Source organism: Phocoena sinus, chromosome 10 (genome assembly GCF_008692025.1).
Source record: "Phocoena sinus isolate mPhoSin1 chromosome 10, mPhoSin1.pri, whole genome shotgun sequence".
NCBI classification, from domain to species: Eukaryota; Metazoa; Chordata; class Mammalia; order Artiodactyla; family Phocoenidae; genus Phocoena; species Phocoena sinus.
This window is the reverse complement of record NC_045772.1, coordinates 100607737-100635061: the sequence shown is the minus strand read 5'-3', so window position 1 is coordinate 100635061 and position 27325 is coordinate 100607737. Positions and strand designations below refer to the sequence as shown.

The following is a 27325-nucleotide window of genomic DNA, read 5'->3' as shown; positions in this document are numbered from 1 at the left end:
TAATTTCTCCTCCACCGCATCGAAGTCATCACCAACTTCCAACTTTTTATAAACCTCAAACTGTACATCTATGGAATCTGAGCAAGGCAGAACATTTGCTTCATTCTCATGGAAACAAAAACTGTGAACTGCTGTTACTATGTACAATCGCCAGCAGAAACACTCAGCTCCCTTTTGGGAAACGGATTTCTTCAGTCTGTACCAATTCAGAAATAATGCTTGTATTTCACCTGTTATATACACTCTTAGAAAATCTTACAACATAATTAACCCCCAATCCTGCCATATTTCATAAAAAAAAAACACCTCATGTTCATGTACATACATCCTAAAATCACCTTCAATCAATTTATTTAATAAATACTGAGTACCTACCACAAGCTAGGCATCTTTATAACTATACTGCAAGGCTGTATTGTTAAAAGTGTACTTTTGGGGGAGGGGGAGAAGAGTGATCTTATTTTTCAAACTATTTCAAAACAAGAAGCTTACTGGAGGCTTAGTTAAAGGTGGCTTTGGTGCAGCAGTTCCAGGTTTCACTCCCGGTACAGCGCCGACTGGGGTGGAAACTTGCCCAGGAGTGACCGCTGGTATAACTGACGAACCAGTTGTTCCTAAGGGCAAACTGGTTGGTGGTAAGCAAGTACTTGTAGTGGAAGTCATGAGTTTGCTTGGTGCAACAGCAGTGGTTGGGAGGCCTGGTGTGACAGTGGTCTCCATGACGAGTGACGTGTCCAGCGAGACAGGAGCATGCTGAGCTCCAGACGAGCTGTGCTCACTGAAGAGAGACCGCAGTTTTTCCTCTAAAGTCTTTATGTCATCAATCCCAGGAGCTTTGGGTTGAGTGTCAGCATCTATTTCAGGACAGTGAGCATGGGGCTGGTTGGGAAGCAAAGCTGGTTGAGGCTGACTATGAACTAGTGTCTGCTGTACAGCAGGCACACTGGCAAGAGGTTGTACCAAAGGTGGGACACTAGCTTGGGGTAGTAAAGGTGTGGAAGTAGGTCCTGCCTGGGAAAGGGCAGGAGTAGAAGCCACAGCTGATGGGATGACCAAAGGATGAGCCACGCCAGGCTGAGAAACAGCACTAGATACCGCTGCCCCCAGGGAGGGAGAGGAAGATGACGCGGGGAGGGACAAGGCCAATCCGGCCACGCTGCTGTGAGATAGCTTATCCAGTGCGTGTGCACTAACCACTACAGTCTCAGCTCGAGTAAGAGCAGAGGTGCTGCTGCTGGGTGGAAGGGACGGCTGTGCAGCTAGACTCGGGACTGGAGCGGTTGCCGACACGGATGTTAGCGTGGCTGTCCCAGCCATGCTGCCCGCCACCTGCTGCGACGATACAGGTGAAGGCTTAGCGCCTGGGGCAGCAGCACTGCTCACTGCAGAGGCTGCCGTCACTGAGACTGGTACAGAGGGGAATGTGCCTGTACCGGAAACAACGCTCCCAGGTGTGGGAGCCTGAACTGACTGGGATGTCGCTGATACTGAGATGACTGCAGGCACTGTGATGCTTGACACCACACTGGAAAGTATCGGGGATTCAGATGCAAGTGGTACAGGGAGACCACTGGAGGGTATTACACCTGTGCAGGTGGCAACTCCAGCAATCCCCTTTTCAGTGGGCACTGCAACCTCAGACTGAACAGCTGATGCGGAAGCGTCACTAAGAGGGCAGCCCGTGGCAGGGGCTGACGCTGAGGGTACGGCTGCCGCTGTGGCTGGAGCTCCAGCAGGGCTGATCACGGAAGGGGGCACTGCTGGGAACGCTGGCCCCGTCGGACGGAAGTTGGCAGGTGCTGTGCTCGGCCCTTCTGCCATTTGCGCATGTCTAAGTTCAGAAAAGGCCTGCTGTAGACTAAGGGATGAAGCAGAGTGAGACAAGCTCATTCCAGCACCAGCCGATGTAGAAGCAGCAACTGCAAAGGAAAATAAAAACTCAGAATCAGTTCTTTTTAACAAGGTGGCTTCAAAAGACTGTCTGAACAATCTACTTTTGGGATTCCCAACAATGCCACATACCAACAAGGTATAAAACCTCCCCCAAGGACATGATAGGCTGTAAAACGCCTAAGTGATATAGCAGTTCCAGCAAGAGAAATGATCTTGTATGAATATCTATTTCTGAAAAAAACACGGAGTAACCTCAAACGATACATAGCAGCGCTAAATGGAGATACAAACACACAGTGCTGAATCTACACAGTATCAGTCACACGGGCTGTATCTAGTATGGCCACCCTTCTGTGCCCTTTTGCTCAAATCCTCCCTATTCATCACCTATTTCCCTGTCTCCAAATGTTTATCTGTTGGTCAGTCTCAATTTTCTACTATTCTTTATTGTCTATGTCATCATTTGAACTACTGCTTGATGACCACGCTTCCAATAAAGGAGAGACACAGGATTTATATATGTATGTGGTAGAAGCAATTCCTTACCTGTATCTGATACTTCACTGAAGATTTTTGATTCTCGTAATCGACTTTCTGGCACAGGACTTACTATAAACCGTCTTCCGGCAGAATGAACAACTTGAGTTAAAGAACTGGTAGGAAGGCCTGCTTAAAAAGAAACAAACCATTTAATTGCATTATTATTATATACACTGTCACTCACACAAAGCTTCAAGATTCCATTATTGGCACATAAGTTCTTAGGTCAAAGGTAAGAACAAACAATGGAAAGAAAAAATCACCTATTTGCTGTGGCATGGAAGATGCAGGAATTGGTTGTTTGAACTCTTCCAATTTCTACAACAAACAAAAGTGATTAAATTCATTCTGTCACTCAATCTTAATGAGCAGGCAAAGCAAATCGCCACATGCAGAAAGAACATAAACGCTGATAACCTCAGTTACAGGTGTAACGTGGTACCGCAGGACATCGTGCAAGGCAAAGTTAGCAAATATTTAACATAAACGAAGCTTCACCACGGGAACGGTGAACCTACTTGAGAGCCTGCAAAGCCATAGGCATCCTTTCCCTGGAGACTCTCCAATCCCTGGTCACCCTCTGGCTCCACACTGACGTCCTCACTGAGCATTTCATCAGCTTTTTCAATAATATCCCGCACTTGTTCCACAAATGCCTCTCTCTCCATTGCCAGGATAAAGTCATTGTTCACCTGTAAAAGAAACGTGACATTAGCTTAACTAGTACAGTGTTTCCCAAGCTTTAGGTCATTCAATCACCACTTTCATGACTTCTGTCCTATCTGCATACCACCTGCATTATTATTTAGTTAATATGTAAGTTAGTTCTTCAATACCTAGTTAGACATGCCCTACACAAAAGCACCTCTAAATCACAGGTTTGGTGTGCTAGTTATATTCACATTGAAATAAATATTTAACTGTCAAAATAGTTTACAAAATATTGCATACTTGCCTAGGGCAGTGGATATGAAGATAAAGTATGAAGGAAAAATTTGGAACTCCAAAAACAGACATACCATAATTGTTGCTATCTCCTCAGGGTTGTCACCATCTAAATCGAATTTGAATGTAACCATTTTCCGATTGTGAGTCTCTAATTGACATTCTACTACCCGGTCTCCTTTATTTGAAACCTGAAAAGAAAAAAGAAAAGGTACTTCATATCTCAGAAGAACCATGCTCAGATCTGTTATTGAATGTGACAAAGTAACATAGGTTATCACCTGAACTTAAGCCGAATGTTACCACTATTCCTTGAAGCACTGCTACTTTGCCTCTTAAACTAGGAGCAAGAAAACCTTAAGAAAATATCAGCCTTTCAGCTACTTACACATCTTCCACTGAAGGGTCTGGTAAGAATATAAGATCTTTGTTTTACACATAAAAACTCTCTATATTTTTTTTTTTAGAAATATGGAATTTAACAATATCATTTGGGTGATACAAGATCCTAAACTTTCATCAATACACCCAAGCCTTAGAAATATTTAAATGGTATGAACTAACTATATGAAACCCAGAAGTCAGCAATACTTACATTCAAAATTCTCAATTTTGGGCGTGAAGTCTTTTCATGACGAGAGCGACTTCTTACAGATTTTCGATAATGCCGTTTTGTAGTTCTCCCTTCATGCCTTCCACTGGATGGTGGGACATTCTCATTGCCGTCACTCATACCTGAAGCAACATCTGAATGTGCACTTCGGAAAGAAAAAGTTCAGTTTACGATGAGATTTCAAGGTGAGACATTTTAAAGTTTCCTACCATCCTGTCTACCACTCAAGAAAGGAGAACTGCACTGTCACATACCTGTCTACAGAAGAGACCAATGTAGCAGGCTGGGTAGGTTGTGGCTGAGCCACTGGAACTGGCTCTGGAGGAGCCACCTGAGAGACGCCCTGAGTGCTCTGTAAACAGAAAGGATAATTCACACCTTGGCAGTAATATACTTTATTTATTGTCGACCATCCCCAATACGCTACTCTTCCTCTCCTTATCCCTCCCCTAAGTCCTAGAAGCACTACATTTACTAATAATTCTTAATATTCAGCATCTGCAGACAGTCATCTTAAAATTGCAAAGGAAATTTCTAAAGCTAGTCTCTGGTACAGACTGCACAGTGTGTCATCAGCCAACACAGCTGCTAGGTAGTGAGAAACTACAACCTGCCATGCAGCCAGCATCTCACCAGAATGTGCAACAGGGCAGGCAGAGCAAAGTGCAAAGACAGCTCAGAGCTTTCTCCAAGAGGGGCAAAAATGATCACCGGGAGCACAGCAGGGTAAGGTATTCTGGTGACTTGTCAATGGCAGGAGTTTGTGAAAGGATAAGAACAACAGCTGAAGGGCTAGCTAAAGAAGTGAAGTGCTAGCAGCGTTATCTCCTCCAAGGCACACTCACTTCCCAACAGAACAGCCAGTGGCAACAAGGCCCCACACTGGCATTTCACTCGGCTGCAAGAAGTCATTCAGAAGTTAGTTCGCAGTAGTTTCCAAGTGCATTCTAAACCAGGGGAACCTGTATTTCTCCTTTGTCATTTTTATCCCATTATACATATAGTTTAGACATAAACATGCAGGAATTCCATTTACCTCCAGAGCTGCTTGCTGGGAGGATGTACTGGGGGCTTGTGCTAAACTCACTGCTGGCTGGGACACTTGAACCTGTCCTCCTATACTGCCCACAGGAACCAAAAGGCTTGATTCCACATAAGGCTGCACCACTGTAGGAAAGTAACCTGGTGCAGCCAGTGCTTCTGCCGGCATGGGAGGGGACAGGACTGTAGAAGGAATGCACACAGAAGCCACGCTGGAAGAGGGAGCAAGATTTGAGTCTCCTGGGTACTGTGGTGGCAGTCGAGGTGGGAAGCCCTGTGACAGAAACGAGGAAGGGGAATTAGTGCAGGTTGGGTCATCAAATGAGTAAAACAGCAAGACAAGCAAGAAAAAAAAAAGAAAAAAAAAAAAAGGGAACATAGTGAAGAAAAGTAGCCTGATCTTTTTCTAATAATTTAAAGAAGATTCTTGAAATGAAATGGTTAACTGATTTCAATTTAGGGGACAGGACTGTACACAACTATACTTTTAAGTTGCTATTTTTTTCCCTCCTGGAGACTATTTAAATAGGAAGAATAGACATAATTCCTTCTAGAAAATACCTACTTTCTATCCAATCAAACAGGAGAATGCAAAAACTCTTCAAGGTATCAGTCATTCCAGTCATATAATGACTTGCTAATATTCTAAATCTAAACCCTGAAACTTTTTACTGATACCGTGTCGGCTACCCATATTTACTCTTCCCATAAAAAAAAGCCTGATATATTCTATTATTAGCCATATCTAGCTTTCAATCAGCTTACACTGAATATTGAGAGAACCATTTTTCTCCCAAGAGATGTCTTGGGAAAAATGGAAATGAGTCATCAGACATCATCGCCCTGTCCTTTCTCAGAATTTTACTATTTTAGCATCTCTGGTTGAGATCAGCAACTTTCGTTATTGTTAGTTATTCTGATATTCAGTTATTAGGTTTTTACGCCCTTGATGTTCTATCATTAGAACCAAACCCTCTGGTGCCCTCCTTCTCACCAGCCAACACGGTACCTGGTAGAGAACATCTCCAGAGGGGAGTGAAGCCTCAGCAGTCTGCCCGAGGTTAGCGGCTATCCCCGTGGACTGAACTGCTGGCTGCAGGAGCTGCGGGTGAGCCTGACTTGGCAGCTGAGTCACAGGCTGCAGGAGGGTGGGAAGCTGACTAGGGACCACGGCGGGTCCCCCGGGGACTGCAGCTGCTGGAGCAGAGGAAGCCAAGGTAAGCAGAGGCTGATTAACGCCAGCTGCCACGGTGACAGGAAGCGGGGAGAAAGCTGGCTGAGGAGCTGAGGGGATCTGAGAGACAGAGTACTGGGGGAGTGAGGAAGGCGGGAGTGGCTGTCCCACAGGGAGGAAGTGAGCACCAGAATGGACTGGAACAACTGAGGGCTGTGTCGCAACTGGGATCTGAGGTTCGCCTTGGATAGTTGGTACTGGCTGGGAAACTGGAAGCTGGGAAGGTAAAGAAAAACAAAACAGACAGACTTTAAAAAAAAAAAGCAAGGCTGCCAAAAGCAAGACTTATGTATTAGCCAAAAAGAAAGAAAATTAAAACAAACACCAAACCCTTGCATACATTAGTGTAAGTTAATGTGCCACGTAAGAGCAGGGAGAGGACAACAGGAGACAGGGAGGCAGACAGACTGGCTGCTGTTCCAAATCTTCTGTGGCGGGAAATTTTGCTCACGCTTCATCGTTCAACAACAAAGAAAACCCTTCCATGGGAAAGGTGGTTTTCTTTACAGCCTGGCTGAGGTATGTTTCACATACCATAATCCCCTGGCATGTTTGCTGTCACTACATCTACAACTGATACTACAGTGATTACTGAAATTCAAAGGACTTCCTTCCCAGTGGAGTCAGAGCTCATCCATAGTGCTTCCACAATTCTTAAGTCTAACACAGGCCTGTAAAAGTAGGTCTAATTACTATATTTCACTGATTGTACGATGCAATCATCCCTTTCCACCACCTGGTCATTTTAATGTTTATGACATTAAGATATATCTTACAATTAATAGTATGTCAGTTCTCAGTGTTACATAAAATAATGGTGCATTTTACAATTGACAGTATCTCAGATGTGATGAAATATGACAGAAACAATACAAGCACAAGCTGCCCCGATGTTAAAGCTGAAAAAAGGTCATTCAGAAGAGCTTATCTTCTACAGGGTTACTTTTCTTTCCTTTTTTTTTTTTTTTTTTTTTTTTTTTAATATTTATTATTTATTTGGCTGTGCCGGGTCTTAGTTGCAACACGCAGGATCTTTAGTTGCAGCATGCAGGATCTAGCTCCCTGACCAGGGATCGAACCTGGGCCCCCTACATTGGGAGCACGGAGTCTTAGCCACTGGACCACCAGGGAAGTCCCCAGAGTTACTTTTCAAGTGACTAGAAGGATAACTTAGAAAAAAAAATCATTCCATATAAGGGTTTTTTATGACTTCAGAAGGCAATGAAGGAAGGAAATGCATAAATCTACGTGAAAACACAGCATTAACTGCAAACCTAGAATGATAGGTACAACTGACAATGCTAGAAAATGTCACAGCTTCAATTACTACAGCACCTTTATCAGTTCTATACCTGTCAAACTGATTTTACGCTGATAAACCTAAAAGTTAAACATTTTTGGACTATCGCTGCTGTATACACACATTTATATTAACCAATGCATATACACAAAAGAAGCAATTTTCACTTCATTTTTGCAGTGAAAATAACCAATTTTCACCATTAGGGAAGGTAGAAGTCATGTGGCACTCCTTTTTAGAAGTTAAGCGTTCACCTGTTTTCCTGTTGACACATGCGAAAAGGACTGTGGAGGTTGAGGCTGACTTGTGGGCTGTGCAGTCATGGCCTCGCTGGAGGCTGACATCTGGGGAAGTGAATACTGCGCTGTCTGCTGAGAGGGGGTTGTCTGCTGCACTCCTTGCTGCTGAGAAGAAAACCATCAGTCAGTTTTATTTCAAGTCATTAACAGCATGTTTCTAAGGAAGTATGTTTGCCTATCAGTGTCTGTAAAAGATGGCAATTTTAGTAATCAAGACATGCACAAACCCAAATTCACCAATTCCCCTTTTTACACATCTTTCTTTTTCATCTGGTGTTCTTTATTTGTGATGGTACAACCTAGAACTAACCCATGTTTCAAAGTTTGAGTCACCACTGGTTCTTCACCTAATAGGCTCCCTGCCCCAGTAGCAGCTCAGGTATTTATAAACACCTTCAGACACCATGTCCAAACAGACCCTCTCTCCTCCAAATTCCTCCCTCTTTGTTCCCATTTCTTGATAGCAGCTCTCACTTTGGTCCTATATTAAACTAATCCAATCTCTTCCTTTAATCTCTTTCCCTTCATCTATCAATATTTCATCAACTGTGTAATTAATTTGCTTAAAGAATAGCTTTGATAACGGCTACAAAATGGGAGAAAAGCATTGAATTCTGAACGTCAGCTTTACCATTTACTAGCTGTGATACCTTAGAGATTGCTCATTTTACTGCCAAAATGAGGTTTCCTTCTTTGAAAACAAGGACACTATCACTCAACTCAACGTACAGCAAAGGGAATGTCATCTGGAAATCAAGCATGTGCTAGGCACTCTGGTATAATACACCTAAACTTGATGAATGCCATGTAATTGTACCCAAACACTAAATTTTGCAATAAAATTAATGGCCCCCTCTAGCCTAACAAAAATCTGAACTTCATAGCTGACTTTCAAGGCTCTTTAATACCTATAACTAATTTAAAATTTTTAATTTTTTTTTTTTTTTGCGGTATGCGGGCCTCTCACTGTTGTGGCCTCTCCCATTGCGGAGTACAGGCTCCGGACGTGCAGGCTCAGCAGCCATGGCTCACGGGCCCAGCCACTCCGAGGCATGTGGGATCTTCCCGGACCGGGGCACGAACCCGTGTCCCCTGCATCGGCAGGCGGACTCCCAACCACTGCGCCACCAGGGAAGCCCAAATTTTTAATTTTTAAATACAAAAACAACACCTGTTTGTAATAAAAATTTTAAGCAATATATTAGATTAATAGAGTTAAATGAAAACACCCAACCTCATTTCTCCACAGGCAATCACAATTAGTGGTTTGGTGCATCGACTTTATGAATTTCCTTCTATGCATAAGTGGTCATTTACACACAAGTTGATTTTGTTTTTAAAAACAAAACAAAAACACACCCGTTTTATAAATACTGTTCTCTGACATGCCATTTTCATTTTATTTATCAACGGCACTGATATCCTAATGATGAACACTTTGGTTGATTGAATTTTTTGTTACTTAAAATAATGCTATAACCAATGATAGCCTTTAGCAGCCTTAGCAGCCTTCAAACATATAATACAGTATTATCAACTACAGTCACTATGCTGTACATTGCATCCCCAAGACTTATTTATTTTTGTTTTTATGTCTATTATGCATCTACCCACCTTAACAAGCATCCTAGATTTTGTTAGGTGATAATCTGCAAATAATATTTTTACTTTCCTGATATTTATTCCTCATTTCTTTATTATACCAATTAAAACCATCAAAAGAATCCTGAAATGTAATAGTGACAGTAGTCATGTTTGTTTTATCCTTATTTAGCTCTGATAATGTATTCTTAACTTAAAAAAAATTAGGAACAAATGGCTGAATTATATAAAATTTATTTTCAGCAACTAAGATATATCATATGTATCCAACTATAAGGCAGCTCTAAATATAAGACAATTTTGCCCATTTTCCCACTAAGAAACAAGAACCAAGAAAGTAGAAAACCTTTTTGGTTAACCTGAATATATTTAAACTTTAAGGAATTCACCGTGAACTATCTACAGTTATCTAAGTCATTAATTTTCATACCTAAATAAGATTGTCTTTTATATAAATATACTAATTCAGAAATGTTGCTCCCCTTGCCTCATTCAAAATCTTCACGTGTAATTATACATCAGCATTTTGTATCTTCAGGGAAGCTACACTATGAATGATCTCGCTTTTCTGGCGCATAACACAGTACTTTAAGTTGTGTCTTGAGGTAAAATCTGCAGCGACAAGCATCTGCCTGATTATTAGGACAGTTCTATTGCTTTTGCAATTGTCCTACAGGTGTATATTCATGTAACCTTTAAGTGATCTTTAAATGTTATTTACAATGAACCTGGAACAGTGAAGTTGTTCCCCTAAGGACAAAATCTATGTTTAATGTCTTGGCATATATAAAACCAATTCTGTCAGATATTGCCTATAAACATTTCCAACTACATACACCATTTAAGGTCCTTACAGGCACACTTGTTCTCAACAGTTTCACTTTATTCCATTAATATTTTTTTGTGTTATTGTTCAAAGCAAAGACCAATAAGAGCCCCGTGATGTGAGCCTGATGAGAGTTTCACTATGTGGTGATCCCCATTCTTCGTAAGGGTTCAATCTGAGCAAACCCCCCCCTTATACTTGGGCGCACAATTACCTCTCTCCCGCACCCCCTTCAACGCAGACCCTTGCTTACGTCACGATTTGGACTCAATCAGCTCTTTCCTGAACTCACACCTTCACTTATTTGTTTTTTGTTTTAGGCCGTGCCACGTGGCATGTGGGATCTTAGTTCCCTGACCAGGGATCAAACTAGTGCCCCCCTGCATTGGGAGCACGGAGTCCTAACCATAAGTCCTGACTTATCTGTATTCTAGCTACACTGAACCCAAGGTTTATTTGTTTCTGTCTCACAGCTTTCTACCTTTGTGCCTTCTACCTTGCTTATACTGCCCCCCTGCCCTTTTCTTTGGGCCTAGAATATTCCTTATCCTTCATCTGAATCTGACTCATAATCAGATTCCAGTTCAAATGCTTTTTCATAAACCTACTGATATCCCCCTCCCTGCTCAGAAGAGATGTAGTCTCCTCCTTTCATGGAGTCAGACTACTTGGATTTAAATTCTTTCTATCTTTTAGAAGTTTGGGTAAAGTACTTAGCTCCTCCAGATCTCGTTTCAGCTTTCCCATCTGTACAATGGAAATAATGATAGTACCTATATTTATATGATTCATAGAAGGATTAAATAAAAACACAGGTAGATTGCTTTGCACACTATATACAATGTTAGCTATTATCCTTACTCGTTTTGTAGGAGTTGACGTATATGGTTACCAGATTATTCAGGCTCCCTGAAAGTAGCCTTATATGATCCATCTTGGTAGTCCATCAGTGCCTAGCGCATGGTCCTTCAGAGCATGAACTCAGTTAGGAAAAAACTGTTTAATTAGTTGTCTGTGTGTGTGTGTGTGTGTGTACTGTCAAAAACGAGCAGTTTTATAAACATATACCCTCACTCCTTGCTTAGAATAATTGAGAGGCATGTACGCCAGTTATACATTAAAGCATTTATAGAGAAGTGGCACCTCTGGATAGGACAGGAGTATATGGTTTTTTTTTTTTTTTTTTTTGCACAATCACACTGGCTAATAATCAACACTTTAGCCAAACAAGTACTGTTTAGCATAGCAACTTGTTCATCATGCTTTGCATAAAACTGCCTCTTGAAAACAGCCTGTACTGACCGTGTACTATCTGTTGGACAACGGCACTTGAAAAAAATGTTCACAAGCCTTAGTTGAACAAAAAGTAAGAGATACCTACAGACTCTACATGTGCCCTATGGATGAAATTATTAAGGAAGCAGCATAGCTCATGACCTTTCGTGGCAGCAAAATACTCAGATTTCCGGTAGGAGAAAGTTATTTCTGGTACCTCATTAAGACATGATATACCACTAGAAGAGATTCTTGATAAAAACGTGAAAAGAAGCAATCCTTTATTCAGTATATTTCAGAAACACAAGAAATAAAGTAAATTTCAGCTAAAGTTCATCTCTTTCCTCACACTAGTAAAATTAGAGAGATTGTTTCCTAAGGTGGTGTTGGGACGTGACAGTATGCAAAACGAAAATCAGATCTAAAAACAGACTCTATACAGTACAGAAAGTTTACAATCTTTCTTTTCTATATATGGAACCCCAGAAGATAAAACAAAAAAATATAGCTCCTTGGGCACCTTTGCAGAATCATGAATCCCTGTAGAACTTTAATGAAGAAAAAAGAAAGCTACTGTAGAAATCTTGGATTATGGTTTGTAATGTTTAGTTCTATCTATTGGCTATGCAACCCTGGAAAAGTTAAATATTCTAGACTGCCTACATTTATTTAGATTGAAGGCTCAATTTTATGATTCTACTTAACTCATCCTATATTTAAAATAACTCACAAAATAAAAGTATCTGAAAAAAGCATCACTGAAACGGGAATTTTTGTTTGTACTGTAGAGACAGCCATTTAGTCAGATCTTTTCCCAGAAGAGTCAAGCACCTGATTCTTTTAACCTGACATTTGTGGAGCTGCCCCCGGCCCCCCGACTGTGCATACTTTCATCACCATTAAACTCAATGGCTTATTTCACTGCTTCATAACAAATTCCTTTGGAAAAGGAAAAACAGAGCATACACTTAAATCTGCACATTTTATTGGTATTGGCCTGTGTCCAATGATAAGCGAATTAGGAGACTGGTATCCATGATAGCGTTTCTGTCCTCACTCAGCTTTATGTAACTTTTATTTTGTATTCTTATCAGGGGTTGTTAATATAATTAAACCTGTTAAGGTTGGCAAAAATGTGACTACTTGAACGTAACTATAAATATGTATAGATTCAGATACTTGTCGGGAAGAAAGGGCGCGAGCAAGACAAAACGTGTAATTCCCAGCCCTTCTGTTCTATAAGACAGAGGTGTTGGCCACAGAGAAAATGCATATACAGGCATCTCGGAAATAGTACAGGTTTGGTTCAGATCACTGCAATAAAGTGAGTATTGCAATAATCCAAGTCACGTGAATTTTTTTGTTTCCTAGTACATATACCTCACTGTAGTCTATTAAGTGTGAAACAGCATCATGACTAAAAAGACAATGTGCGTACCTTAATTTAAAAAATGCTTTATTAATAGATGCTAACCATCACCTGAGCCTTCAGCAAGTCATAATCCTTTTGCAATAGTAACATCAAAGATCAGTGATCACAGATCACCATAACAAATATAATAGTAATGAAGATGTTTGAAATAAGTGTGGGAATTAGCAAAACGTGACACAGAGACACGAAATGAGCAAATGCTGTTGGAAAAATGGTGCTGACAGACTTGCTTGAAGCAGGGTTAATACAAATCTTCAATTTGTTAAAAAAAAAAAAAGAAGAAAAAAGAAATGTAGTACCTACGAAGCACAAGAAAGCGAAGCACAGTAAAACAAGGTCTGCCTGTATAACCAAGCTAATCTTGTACAAGGAACATCTAATCTTAAACCAGCATCAAACGACCACATGATCACATGCTGGACTGTGAGCAGGCCATTTGTAAGGAGAACTGAAAGCTTAGTTTCAAAAACTGATAGAAACAAGCCAATTTAGAATTTGGTGGTTTGAAAACACACTGCATAGGGAACTATCAACAAAATAATTCACTGGGAAGTTTTTATGACACATGTAGTGGCTATAAATTCTATTTGAAACAGATAATAAATATTCGATTGTGCCCCCAAAGCATTATTTCCATGTAAATAACTACTGTTAACTAATATCAGTGATGCACTACAGATATTTAATTTTACAATGACCAGTTTTGCTGTTGAATACATCAGCATTATACTAATCCCTTGAGTTCTCTGAACCTTTGGGAACAAATTCCCCAAACCCGAAGTTTAAAACATTTTTTTAAAGTTCCTGAAGTAGTTGTTCTTAGGCTTTCATTCATTTTAGCATAAAATCTGATGCCCCACCCCAAAGATTAGAAATAATTAAAAAGGAGTGGAGCATTACTAGAGTCAAGCACAGTGAAAGCAATGGTAAAATGCTCACAAAAGGAAAAATCGTGAAATACACACACACAAAAATGACATTCTTTGTACAGTTGATCCTCGAATAACACGGGTTTGAACGGCGTGGGTTCATTTATATGTTAATTTTTTTCAGTAAATACATACTTCAGTACTACGCGATCCAAGATTGGTTTACTCTGTCGATGTGTAACTTCAGAGGGGGAGGACCCACTATAAAGTTATGTACAGATTTCCGACTGTGCAGAAGGCCTGTGCCCCTAACCCCCTGTGCTGTTCAAGGGTCAACCGTATTGTTAAAACAGTGTAGAATCATCTGTTAAAGAAGGCACATAAAGTATGTCAGTAAAGATAATTCTTTTGAATTTCAATGTATGTCTAATCTAATAGACCATTCAAAAATACATTAAACAAAAGATTTTCTAAAATGTTACTCTAGACAGGAAACGTTATGCCTCTAGAGTTTCCTTTCAAAAACTTAGCAAGCCATTTACATCAAGAATCCAATTCATGAAAGATGTAAACCAGTGTTTTGGCTATTGCTAATCCATAAAACGTAGCAATGAGTTGCTCTCACCTGCTGAGAATGTTGTATGGGTTGGGAGGATGAAACCCCTGTTAAACTACTTGAAGATTGCTGACCCTGGCTCTGCCCCTGTGCCTGAAGGAGAGAAGTGAATACAAAAAATTAGAGCAGCCCAAAGGTACGTTTATACAGAGGTCAGGATTTTGCAATAAATATGTGAGCTCCTGAGAGTCTGCCTGAGCAAGATGAAACATTCGCTTGATTAAGTATGTAGGGAGAGACCGCTGGGGCATGTTTTTAAAGAGAAGGTTAGAGAAGGATCATATTACAGAACATACTCTGATTCCATGCAAAAACCACTGATGGTTAAAACCTAACCTACCCCGCTGCTCAGGCTATATTTTTTGCCAAAATAATAAGATTCAAAATAAAATTATCATTGAAAATAATCAGGAAAAATAATAAGACTATCAATGTGAAAAAACTATGCAAAGAATTAAAGAAAAAAGGGTATTTAATAATGCTCTTTGGTTCCTTTTGCTATTTCTTGTAGTGCTATAGCGACTTTTGTCAAAAACGTAAAAATAATTATCATCATTACCTGCCAAGTACCTAGAGCAATGGCTCTCAACCAGGGGCACTTTGGGAACCCCATGCCCCTTCCCAAAGATGCATGGCAGTGCCTGGGGCTAGTTTTGGTTGTCACAACTGCTTCTGGTACTTGGTTGGGGGAGGCCAGGGATGCTGCTAAACACTCTACAAATGCACAGGGCAGCCCTCACAGCAAAGAGCCATCTTACCTAAAATGTCCATACGGTTGGAATTTGAGAAACCCTCACCCAGAAGAGATCTTAAGTTAAAATAAATTAGAAGGTGAGAACTGAATGCAGGACTCGATAGTAGGTGAGCTAAGGAAACGAAAAGGCCCAACTTTGCTGTTTCATTTCAGTTTAGAGGGGCTTCTCTGAAGCTTGCTTGGACAGAACATCACATTCTACTGCATCTTAACCACTGTGAGTATACACTGTTTCTGCACCTTTTCTGTAAACTACCTGATGTTTGAAATTTCATTTTGGAAAGTTTAAAGGAGCAAGGCTGGCAATGCATACACGTTCACAGTATTGGGCTGGCAACCAGTGTGTTAATGTGAGCATACCATACCGCATGTACACACAGTACAGATTTTCAAGTTTCTAGATCCTTTTGCTTCTTAGTACTGCTCTAAGTAACTGATACTTTATGTATATTTTTGGGGTTATTTATGCCCCTGATGGGGGAAGAACATAGGAAGAAAGTACAAAGAAGAACATATAGTTCTTTATAAAAGAGTGGGATATTTAAAACATCTAAATGATATCTTGAATATATAATTGCAAAGTTTCCTATTTAACTGCAGTCTCCTACATGAACTAGTCAATACTGACCCCACTTCTTGAACGCTATTACGTCCATCACTTTGTCTTTATTTGCAAGAGTGTGCATATGCTCATATTCATAAACAACAAAATCTAAATTTGTTGAGGAAAAATCTAAGAACTGAGGTATCTAATGGTCTTTACCTTGCAACATGTACCACAAATCCCTAAAACAAAACAAAAAAATCCCCGTCACCCACACTAGATTCTAACTTAGTTGCTAAAAATTAGAATCAATTTTGTGGATTAACATTTTATTTGAAAATATAATACACAGTGACCTGTTTGACTAATGCTTTTTTTTTTTTTTTTTTGTGGTACGCGGGCCTCTCACTGTTGTGGCCTCTCCCATTGCGGAGCGCAGGCTCAGCGGCCATGGCTCACGGGCCCAGCCGCTCCGTGGCATGTGGGATCTTCCCGGACCGGGGCACGAACCCGTGTCCCCTGCATCGGCAGGCGGACTCTCAACCACTGCGCCACCAGGGAAGCCCTGACTAATGCCATTTTTAAAAGGCATCCTCATTTGTTAAGACAAATTCCTAAGATGTTTCCTCTCTGTCTTTTAAGATCCTTCCATACTAATGAAAACTCTGTATATTCCTAACACTACTTAAAAAAAAAAAAAAAAGATTTCTTATTTTTCATTCTTTGCATTTTACAGGAAAAGAAATGTCATCTTCTCTATTTTTTTAAAAACTAGCCATGTTTGTTTCTAGGGAGAAAGAAATACTTCACATTAATATTTGTAAATAATCAGTGCTCAGTCAACTTTACAGACATTTATGTGTTCACTAATAGCTGAAAACTCTGTCCACTCTACATATGGACAGAAGTAACTGATTTTGATGAGTGAGTAAAATTCTAGTTTTTGTGCTCTCTTTTCCAAGGGTGTACACGTTATCGGTAAATCGGGCCGCTTCGGTCTCATGTTTTGCTCTTAAATACAAGTAGTTTAAAATCACCCCCCTCCCAATGGAGAAACTCCATAATAAAATTAAACAATATCCCTCGTGAATGGAAAGGAGGGATAGAAAACTTAAACGCAATGGTGCACAGTAGGGTAGTGTAAAAGAACCGTGGAAGTTTTCCTATAACCTGTGGATGGAGTGCAGATCCTCCTGAAGAAAATGAGGCAGATAAAACCTGCGGAGATGTGGCTCCTTGGGGGAAACAGAAGAAAAGTGGGGATTCTTGTAACACTGTCTGAGGCAGACGGATAAAGGGTAATGAGACGTCAGAGCCAAAAGATGCAGCTGCTCCCCCTGTAGGGGGAGGTGATTGAAAATCACTGGGGTCTGAAGAAGTGAGTTGTGAGGAATCACTGGAATATTCTGGGCTTCCTATGGGCCAGCTCTGTCCGGTGGGCTCTACCACAGAGACGGTCAGTTCTGGGGCCTGGAAATCATGCTGTTCTTCAGTCACAGGCTGCAGGCGGCCGTGTAATCCTGTGGATTGAGGAGGTGGTTCTTCCTGATTCAAGTCCACAGCAACCTGTCGATTTCGGTAAATGCGCTGAGGCAAAACTCCTCCTCCTCCTTCTCCTGAAGAGGAGCATGGAGTACGAGCGTGAAACTCAAATACACAATTGCTTCTGCTCTCATTGTTATGAGTTAACACAGCAGGTGCAGAATGAGGAACAAAGACAGGGTGAAATTTCAAGCCTGTAGCATCTGTACTGATAGGTGCAGAAATGCTAGAGAGGGGAGATCCTGGGCTCAGTCCAGAATCTAATCTTAAATTCTGGAGGTGTCCTACCACGAAAGCCTGTCCGGATGGAAATTCAAAGACAGAACTTGAGGTAGGGCCCCCTTGCCCTGGCTTCTGTTCAGGTGTCTGTCTCATAGGACTTGACAGGACGGGTGAGTTGTATGGAATGCCCTCAAACTGTTCTGCCACCTGGGCCTGGTATTGTACCCCAGCTAGATACACTGCTTCCTGAGGAATAAAGTAGTGAGCTTCTTCCGGAAGTACTAGTCCAGGTCTATAGTCACTGTAAACTTGAGTTGGTTCAAACATAGGTTGGACCTGTATCTCACATGGCTCTCCAGTGACTCTACTGGCTGCAGTACCCAACATAACTACAGCCTCTGGTGTCCAGTTAGTTGGGCTGCCACCAGGTGGAAGAAGATTTTGGCCAACAGTCCTCAGCAGGGGTTGGAAGTGGTGAGTTTGGGCTTCCAGGAAGGAGGTGCTCTTACGCCGCTGGGAAATGGCCACCTTCGGTGGACAGGTGGGAGGTGGTGAAAAAGAAACTGGACGTTCATGAATAGTTGGGAAAAATATCTGTGATTCTGGGTATGTTGGGGTCCCCCCACACGGATGCGCCATGGACTGAGGCTGTATCAACATGAATAAGACAAGTAATTCATACATTCATATGTGAAATTACATTGACATGCACAATTGGGTAACTCTGTGTAATGCTATGAAACAGTTACACCAAATTTATAATTAATAAAGAAATAACAATGCTTTTGGAAATTATGTGCATAGTAAAAATCCATTAAATACATCCAGGGTCAATAAAATTATTCTGTGGGACTCTTTGCATTAGATAAGAGCTGCTTTTCCACAACTTTCCCCTCTCAAAGGAAATGGAAGAATTTAACCTTCAAAGTGATTATTCTGAATTTACCTACAATTTGTATGTTCACTTATAACTGTACCAAGTCTTCCTACTCTGAAGCCTTATTGTCTGCTGGTGTGTTAGAGGCTCCAGGGGTTCATTTCTGATCAACTAACAGTATGTCTTCTGACTAGAAATCAGAAGAGATTTTTGGTGTACAGTAAAATATGCACCACTTGGCCAGTGACTGTCATGTCTTTCCCCTGTCTGCCCCAAACCAAATGCAGTTAATTTTACTACATGAAACATGTTACAGATGCCAAATCATTGAATGTCCACTTTTCTGATTCTAGTTGTGTTGACTAATTTGGTGTTCAAAACAGGTGAAAAGGATAATTTAAATAAGAGCCAACTTGATTTAACAGCACTTTTTGTCACAGAGGCAGTTCTAGATTAAAAACTCTGAAGTCAGAACTGTACCCTGTCAAATGCGAACAGTACCCACTATAATAATTCACTTTCACAGACCCTCTTTTTAAGAGGGTAGAGATCAGTTTCATTCTTTCAACAGGGAAGACCCCTATCAAATAGGCGAAATGGCTCCACTGTTACTTCTTCACAACAGCTAAAAGCAGGTTTCTGTTTTGACTCAGAATGCTCCATCTTACTGCTGTTTATTCAAAGAGTATCCCAAAGCCATAAAACACTATACAGTTAATCATTCTCCTAGGTAAAAATCTCAAGATTTGGGGGTTGCTAGATCAGAATGTTAACTAAATTCTCTGTCTGGAAAAGCAGCAGCAAAGTACCACAGTGTTTAAAACAACTATGAAAGATAGACCTTCCACAGACATTAATGGGGCCAAAGAAAATCACATGTACCATATGTGTATCTAATGTGTTCCACTAAGTCAAGATCCCACCTTATTCAAAGAAAAAAATTTTCCAAGAGGGAACATTATGTGGGGCCTTTTAGTTTGTTGACACCTCATTTTAAACAGCTGACAAATTAAAAGCAACTTTCCCTCTTCAATTATTCTTCACTCACTATTGGAAAAAAATGGACTCATCCATTGTCATTAGTGTCTCTTTGGAATAAAGTGAGGAGAAAACATGTTTGGGTAATGTCTGATAAAGAGAAAATTTGCTTTTGACTAAGTCAACGAGTTTAAAATTAAATAATACACACATTCTTTGCTAAGATATGAAAATGCAAGGATCTGAATACATTGGTGGGGGATAGGAGAATATAACAAAAGCTCAATTTTATGGCTCCCCGCTGATAGATGCCAAGGGTGTTAGAAACATGCTCTCTCATGACCCCCTTGCTTTTCTCCCCCTTAAAGCCTTACATAACAAAAAGTTATGGGAAACCATAGGAAAAACTGGTAACGTAAAAGCATAATATATTAGTCTAGCCCTGTTCTTTACTTAATTTGTATTAAAATTCTTGATGCCTGGATGTATTCACTGGTAATAAGTTTTGTCAGGAAGTTTATGTTACATACAGTACTGACAAAGAGGGAAGGCAGGCTGGAGCGTCGGTGCTTGTGCTGAAAGGCAGAGTGCATAGGCAGGACACTCTCCAATGCTTTAGAAAGCTTTTCGGCAGAGGTGTCCTCGGGGGCAGTCCGAAGGAGGGAAGGAGAAGAAGGTGCAGACAGCACTGGTGGTGGGGTGGAAGGAGCACTGGGAGAGATGCAGGACAGAGAGGGAACAGCAGAAAGATGGGGGACACAAACTGACATGCTACGGCCACGACGAGGCTAAACAGAAAACAAACACACACATGAAAAACATAGCACTCTGAAAACAGGATAACCAAAGGTACAACGGTAACAGGGCATACTTGACGTAAAGAAATGTTCCATCCTCCTCAATTCCACAAAGCCATGTTTTGAGGAGAGACGGAATCCCGCAAAGCACACTTGGTAGATCGTAACTATTCTCTCTGCGCTGTTGGTCACGTATGAACCACCACAACAATGAGCGGGTATCTTCCTAAACATTCTGCAATGACGTTAATTGTTATGAGTGTGTGAGTAAGAATGACCGACTGACTGAGGCAGCAGAACAGACAGGGAAAACGATGAATGGTGGCTTGCAGTTTCTGCAAACTTATTAAGATTAAACAAGAATGAATTCTGTTAGTTTCACATACATTATAAGATGTAGAAGATTTTAAGCCTGGATCGCTTTGCAGGAGCTCTGGAAACCTCAGACGTAAAAGATTTCTCGGTTCTATTTTAGAAGGCATTAGACAAAGAAGCTGCTGGCTCACAGTACTGTACTTATTACACTTGCCTATCTTTATAAGTTAAAAAGTCATTTCCTCCTAGGAAGAGCATTAGCTTTCTAGACATAATTCATAATAGATACAGGAAACATTCTGTATTTTTATTAAAGTAGTCAATGGAAAAATAACTGAAATGTGAATCTCTAAAGAGTAACATTAAATTTTTTTCAGCCACATCAGAGGTTCAACTTTGGTTTACAAAGTTAGAAAGTTTGAAGCACCTTAACATAAAGGTTTTAATATAGCTACAAAGCAGTAAATCTAACGCTGCAAGGCTGTCCTGAACAAATTTGTTATTTCCTTTCAGATATTGTGAACTGTGTAACTGATTACATTTTCTTTTTTTCCCACTCTTGCTTCTCTTTTATTCTTAATTCCACTTATAATTGATACATACTGTTGCAAGCCACAGTAAATTCTTTCTGGCATTAGAAAGGGATAATTATAAAGGTTTTGAAAAATCCTCAATATTTAATAACTCTTCATAATACTTCCACAGAATATTGTCATTAAAAGGCAAGAAGACTGTCATATTTCATTAAAGTCTGCTTTTAGAGCATCAAATGTAGCTATATTTGTGGCGCAAATATTTAACATCTTCATAAATGATCAGTCCATTTCCTTTTCTAAAACAGAGACCCAAAGTTCATAAACCCTGTCATGAGGGAAGCCAAGAGATTAAAAATAGTTTTTAAAAAAATCTATAGTTATGATGATCCAGAAGAAATCAACAAGAGTAGAAAGTGACAAGAAATGCTGACAAATAATATTTGTTAGATCACAGAAATACACCTGTACAGTCTGTATAAAGCTCTTCTACCCTACCTACTTATCTTAAAGGTTAGAGAAGTAGGTTGTTAGAACATTAGTACATTGGAAGTTTTCTTTCTGTTACTATGGCCATCCATCTTGAGACCTAGCCAAACATCTTTTATTCCAAGCTATAGGATAAGAGACCACAACAAGCAGAAGTATTTTCTTACCAGAAAAAGATAGAGTTTCATTTAAAGAAGAGCAAGAGTTCCACGAATTCAGATTAAAAGCTTTCTGAGAAAGAGGGACAATCTATCCGCCTAAAGATCCCACTAAACAAGGGCCCTACAGTGACCAGTAATTCTCAGTTCCTTCCTGAGGCAGAAAATGCATCTTATTCACCTCTGAAGACTTCATGGAGGGTCAACATAAGAACTGGGGTATTATCTAATGATCTATTTGAACATTCTCTAGATGAGAAGCAAGAGTGGCTAATGTAAAACATGGGTAATAATGTGTGTGTATGTGTGTGTATATATGCATAGATATAAATGTATAAAATGTTTCAGGATATAATTTCTATAAGTTGATGCTGAAAATAAATCAGTCATAAAACAGATACCAAAATAAAGGGAAAAAGCAAATGAACATATACTGGGGAAGGAACTCGCGTCCAACACAGACTTTAAGGCAAGAACACGCACAGCAACTGATGACTGAACACAAGCGCTAAATTAAACGGTCATTCCTTCACTATAGAGTACTCACATGCAGCATTCTATCATGGCCTAAAGTCTTACCTGTGTTTTATACATTAAGACACCTTACAGAAAACACTCAGTAATTCTTTTAAGTAATGTCTGAAAAACTCTCCTTGCCCCCGCCCCCAAACCACTTGTGTGCCCATCTTACACTGCTTGGAACAGTTTCAACACTGAAGGGCTAAAGAGAGCATTATCTTTAATCAAACGCAGATTGGTTTAAATCTTGTAAACAGTGTCTTCACACATTAACATAGGTATCCTCCCCTGCCTGAATGACTCCGATTATACTCTGTGATAAACCTGCCTCCTCTGGTAATGCGCCATTTGTATTTTTTCCTCTGGACTCATGCTGTTACTAATTTGGCAGAAGAGTCTGAACTGAGCACATTATAGGCTTACACTCTCTTGCACGGCTACTCACCATACTCGAGGGTGGATATACCCCGTGGGGGTGGGGCTGAGCCTGTGCCTGGACAGCAGACGCTGCGTGCCCTGGGAGGGTGCCCGTGGCATGTGCCTGCTCGTGCTGGGAACCGTACGAAACTGTCTGTTGGCTGCTCACTCGAGACTCTGTGAAGACAGAAGATCCCTGACCACTGTCAACCGTCCCGTCAGCTGAAGGAGAAATAAATTGCCAAAAAACAAGACAAAGAGACAAATCATGAAAAGAAGGTTCACATTTTCCCATCACAAACCCCTGATTTTAGGGTTAATTGGTTTTTTTCTTTGCACAGACCTGAACTAAATAAAAAATAAATAGTAATTTTACTAAGTAGATTTCCATGTTTAAATGAGGGATCCATACAGAAAAAAGTTCTGTCTTAAAAAAAAAAAATTCCCTGATTATCGCAGTATTTTCCCACCTGAAGAACAAGGGGAATAAAACAGAATGTTATTAGTCAGCCTGAAGTTTGACAGCTTCCAAAGTCTTAACTGTGGAGACCAGTGGGTCCTTAGTATTAAGAAGGCAGTTCAAAATACTAACTAGCAGTCTCATTAGTTTCTAGGTTATACGTTATTCAGCTTTGCTAGAAGAGCTGAACCGGATTAGTGGGTTCAAAAATAAGCAGCTAAGATAAACTTGTTATTTTTCACTACTAATTATATTTTAAGGAATTATAAAAAGTAGAGATCTACAAATTAGAACTTTCAAGAGGTTGGAACCTGTAGAATTGTTTTATATCCTAATCCTATTTCCTCACTGTCCCATCCATACTCTATTAGCTATGGACGTAAGAAAGGTAGATGGCAACCATTTCAAACTTCTTATTTACACATTAGATTTCTACTTCAAAACCAAGAGGTCAGTGCGAAATGATGACTGCGAAGATAAAAAGTCAACTAGGAGTATCTTTAGCAACCCTGCGCGCTTCCCCCGGGACTCACACAACACAGACACACCAGGTGGCTGGTGCTGCAGCTGTTGGTGCTGATCTGCCTCGGGCTCCTCCGGCTCTACTTGTGTGGAAACAGAAGCTGAAGTGGTAGAGGCCGCAGGTCCACCAGTGCACGTCGAAGGGGGCTGCTGGGCTCCTGCCTGGGAAGCACTGGACTGCTGCTCCCCCTGCTGTTTGAGGCTGCTCTCTTCCTGCTTTCTTTTTTCTTGCTCCTCCCGCACCAACTGACGCTGTTCTCGCTTTCTCTTAATTAATGACACTCTATCTTTGATGGCTTTTGCCATGGTCTTGTGATCACCTTCACAGACATACCCAGAGTCTACCTGAAGGATAAAAGGGTACATTAGGAAGCAACAGGATATCAAAAGAAAACAAACCAAACACAAAAAAAGGTACTTTTGGGGAGAAAAGTAGAGAAGAAGGGGAAGAAGGAACTCTCTAAGGACTGGTCTTAACCAAACTGTGAAACTACTGGTCTGCATTATGCACTTCACCACCATATTCTGAGATACTCATGGGGTGGGTGCTATTATCTTTGTAGAAACTTATGGGGTACATGTACCTTCACTAACTATAACAACAAAACAATGGGGAACCTAAACACAAAAGTTTTTATTTATTTATTTTTATTTAAAATTTTTATTTATTTAATTTATCTTGGTTGCACCAGGTCTTAGTTGCAGCATGGGTGCTCTTTAGTTTTTGGCATGCATGTGGGATCTAGTTCCCTGACCAGGGATCGAACCCGAGTCCCCTGCATTGGAGGGCAGATCCTTAACCACTGCACCACCAGGGAAGTCCCAACATCAAAGTTTTTAAACCAAAAGGCTCATTCTATTATATTCACTCTATTTCCCGCTCACATGTAACCATCAATATTAATATTAACCTGTGTTGCTTTTACTTCCTTTCACTAGACAACCACTTAACCAGATAAGACAACTGTGGTAAATATATGAAGGTTAAAAATAAAAACCTCAAACAGTATAAAAACCTGACAATTAAAAATAAGTACCTCTTTCATACCTGACCCCTTCTCAGAGGTAAGTAGTACTGAATGGTTCTAACACATTCTAGCAGAGACAGTCTGTGAGTATCTTTGCACAGTAAATGGCTATTTAGGCACCATGGCAAGCCTAAGATGGGTGAAGAGTTTCCTTTCTGAACAGTGATCTTTTAGACATACTTCAAAAATGATTCACCAAGGGCTGCCTACTAATAATTGATCTTGAAAACTCCCTTTGAAGTAAAAACAATGTGTGATCTATTTATAGGGTTTATCCAGATGACTGATCAAAGGCTACTGTATCAGTATTTAGAAAACATACCTTGTCATTCTAACTAAATAGGTTATACTAATTAGGAGTCAGTCAACCTTACAGACTTTCAAAATTACTTCAGAATGCTTTCTGGTTTGTTCTCTCTCTTTCTGTATGTCTGTCTGCCCGCCTGCCTGTCTGTCCGTCCATCCATCCTTATACGTATCTATGTCTATATACATCTCCTAATATACGCGTATCTATGTCTATACATGTCTCTTAAAATAAAAATAGCTTTTAGGGCCATTAATCAACACAATTTTCTATCAGTGGAATATGCCGTACACACTGCTTCATAAACTGCTTTTCTGCTCAACACTATCAATGTATGTAAGTCTACATCAATTCTTAAATGGCTGATTAGTGTTAATTTACCATTTCTTGAGCAACCTCTTCTGGTACATCTCTCTCCAAGTCAAAGGAAAACTCAATAGCTTCATTGTCTTTGTATTTCCCCTTTAATTTCTTAATATCTTCAATGCGTAGCCATAATTTAATGGCTATCTTTTCGCCATCATCTTCTTCTGCTAATTCTACCCGTACCCCTGTTTCCTCCTGGAAGAAGGCGTGGTTCAAGAGGTCTTTGATAGAGTATCTTCAAAAGAGAGGGGAAAGAAACAAAAAACAAAATACCATTAGATTTAAAAGATACTTTTCAAGTATGGCTGATTATTGTTATTGGAATAATGAAAACAGACTGCAAAAAGAAGAACAAGAGAAATTCTGTAACTCATTCTACATTGCTCCATTTGAACAGTGATTATAGTTTTATTCAAGTTACAGAACATCAGAACAATCTCATTTATGAATAAGAGCTCAAAGTGATAATTTTAAAATCTAATGATCTAATCTCATCTTAGTTAACAGTGTACTAATAATAGCGAGTAATACATAGAATATCATAGCTTCAAAATATCACATAATCATTTACATAGTGCTTATAGTTAACAAAAAATCTCATATGTATGATCTCATCTGATCCTTGACCAACATCCAATGAAATATCATTTCCTGATTATTAGGAAACGGATCCTCAGAGAGACTGACAATCTTGCTCACAGTTATAAAAGTCATAAATGGTGGAATCAAAACTCGAAAATCTTTTTATTTCTAGTACATTACCTTCTACTACAGCAACCTTTATTTACTCCAATATATCCTCTCAATTCTTTGTTCAACACCTTGTGTACTAGGCAAGCAGAAGTCTGATTGTGGAACAATTTTCTCTAGATAAATGGTCTCAAAATACCAGTAATCTAGTAAACTGTTCCATCCAGTAAAGAAACAAGAGTAACACACTCTAAGACTGGAGACAAATATTCCTTTATTTATAGTTTTTTTAAAAAGTTCTTAAAGAGATTAAAGACTCTCCTTTTTAATCAGTGTATATGAAAATAGAAACCCAACTAAATTTCTACTAAAAAGCCTTAAAGATCATGATGTTAAGTTCTTCCAAATAACAAAGTTGTGGAAAGAATATGAGACTGGAGAAGTGAAGATATGGAATTCTTTAATTTGGTTGATGTACCTGATCACTCGCATTCTTCAGGAGGTAGATTATGCTCAATTTACAATTTCTATCTGCACCACCTGGTCTACTTTTTCTTCTTTGGAGGGTGAGGGGGGATGGTGAAAGTAGATTATTTTTCAAAAACAGACACTGGACCTTTGCCATGCCTAACGGGTGATGAATCAGCTATATGGCAGATCAGATACTTGCCCCTCCTCTGAGAAAAGTCCTCTGTAAGCATAAATGACTAAGCCAGATCTCCTCCCAAGCTCTGGGTGAAGTCGTCTCTTTTTACTCAAAGGAATTTTGACATTTTGCTCTTCTTCAGTTCTGGCATAGTAACAGCAAATCAAGACCTGCATAGCTGAGTTGATTTTAAAGAGCCAATATTTTATTTCATCTTTTAGAATTCAATGGGTAAAGGACTAAGGAACAGATCTGCTGCATTAAGGACAGAACCCTACTGAGTTTTACAAATCATGCTGATGCTGTAAGTAGTTCTTACTGAATGCAGCAGCTATGTTTAAGGTGGTTTTGGTTTAATTAAACTCTACCAAACCACATTCTTACAACATTTCAGTATACCAAATGTGAATACTACCTTCAATGGACAGAACTCTACTTTTAAAGATATTACAAGACAGGGCTTCCCTGGTGGCGCAGTGGTTGAGAGTCCGCCTGCCGATGCAGGGGACACGGGTTTGTGCCCCGGTCCGGGAAGAACCCACATGCCGCGGAGCGGCTGGGCCCATGAGCCATGACCGCTGAGCCTGCGTGTCCGGAGCCTGTTGCTCCGCAACGGGAGAGGCCACAACAGTGAGAGGCCCGTGTACCGCAAAAAAAAAAAGAAAAAAAAAAAGAG

The 27325-nt window shown here is 40.1% G+C and overlaps 1 protein-coding gene across 23 annotated transcripts in view; it reads right to left on the bottom strand.

Annotated features, from left to right (window-relative positions):
- WNK1 (WNK lysine deficient protein kinase 1) overlaps window positions 1-27325 on the bottom strand; it is a 135112-nt gene that overhangs the window by 20512 nt on the left and 87275 nt on the right. For 3 of the 23 annotated variants that reach the window (XM_032647191.1, XM_032647194.1, XM_032647203.1), the window contains 15 exons: window positions 25329-25548; window positions 23624-23957; window positions 22659-22852; window positions 16954-18195; window positions 14495-14578; window positions 7821-7970; window positions 6042-6482; window positions 5028-5306; window positions 4246-4343; window positions 3974-4136; window positions 3453-3569; window positions 2952-3125; window positions 2697-2751; window positions 2440-2562; window positions 493-1919 (listed from right to left, as the gene is read on the bottom strand). In XM_032647191.1, coding sequence (XP_032503082.1) covers window positions 493-1919; window positions 2440-2562; window positions 2697-2751; window positions 2952-3125; window positions 3453-3569; window positions 3974-4136; window positions 4246-4343; window positions 5028-5306; window positions 6042-6482; window positions 7821-7970; window positions 14495-14578; window positions 16954-18195; window positions 22659-22852; window positions 23624-23957; window positions 25329-25548 — 5101 coding nt within the window. The remainder of the gene's footprint in view (window positions 1-492; window positions 1920-2439; window positions 2563-2696; window positions 2752-2951; window positions 3126-3452; window positions 3570-3973; window positions 4137-4245; window positions 4344-5027; window positions 5307-6041; window positions 6483-7820; window positions 7971-14494; window positions 14579-16953; window positions 18196-22658; window positions 22853-23623; window positions 23958-25328; window positions 25549-27325) is intronic. The other 20 variants (XM_032647195.1, XM_032647192.1, XM_032647193.1 and 17 more) reach the window with 20 other exon arrangements.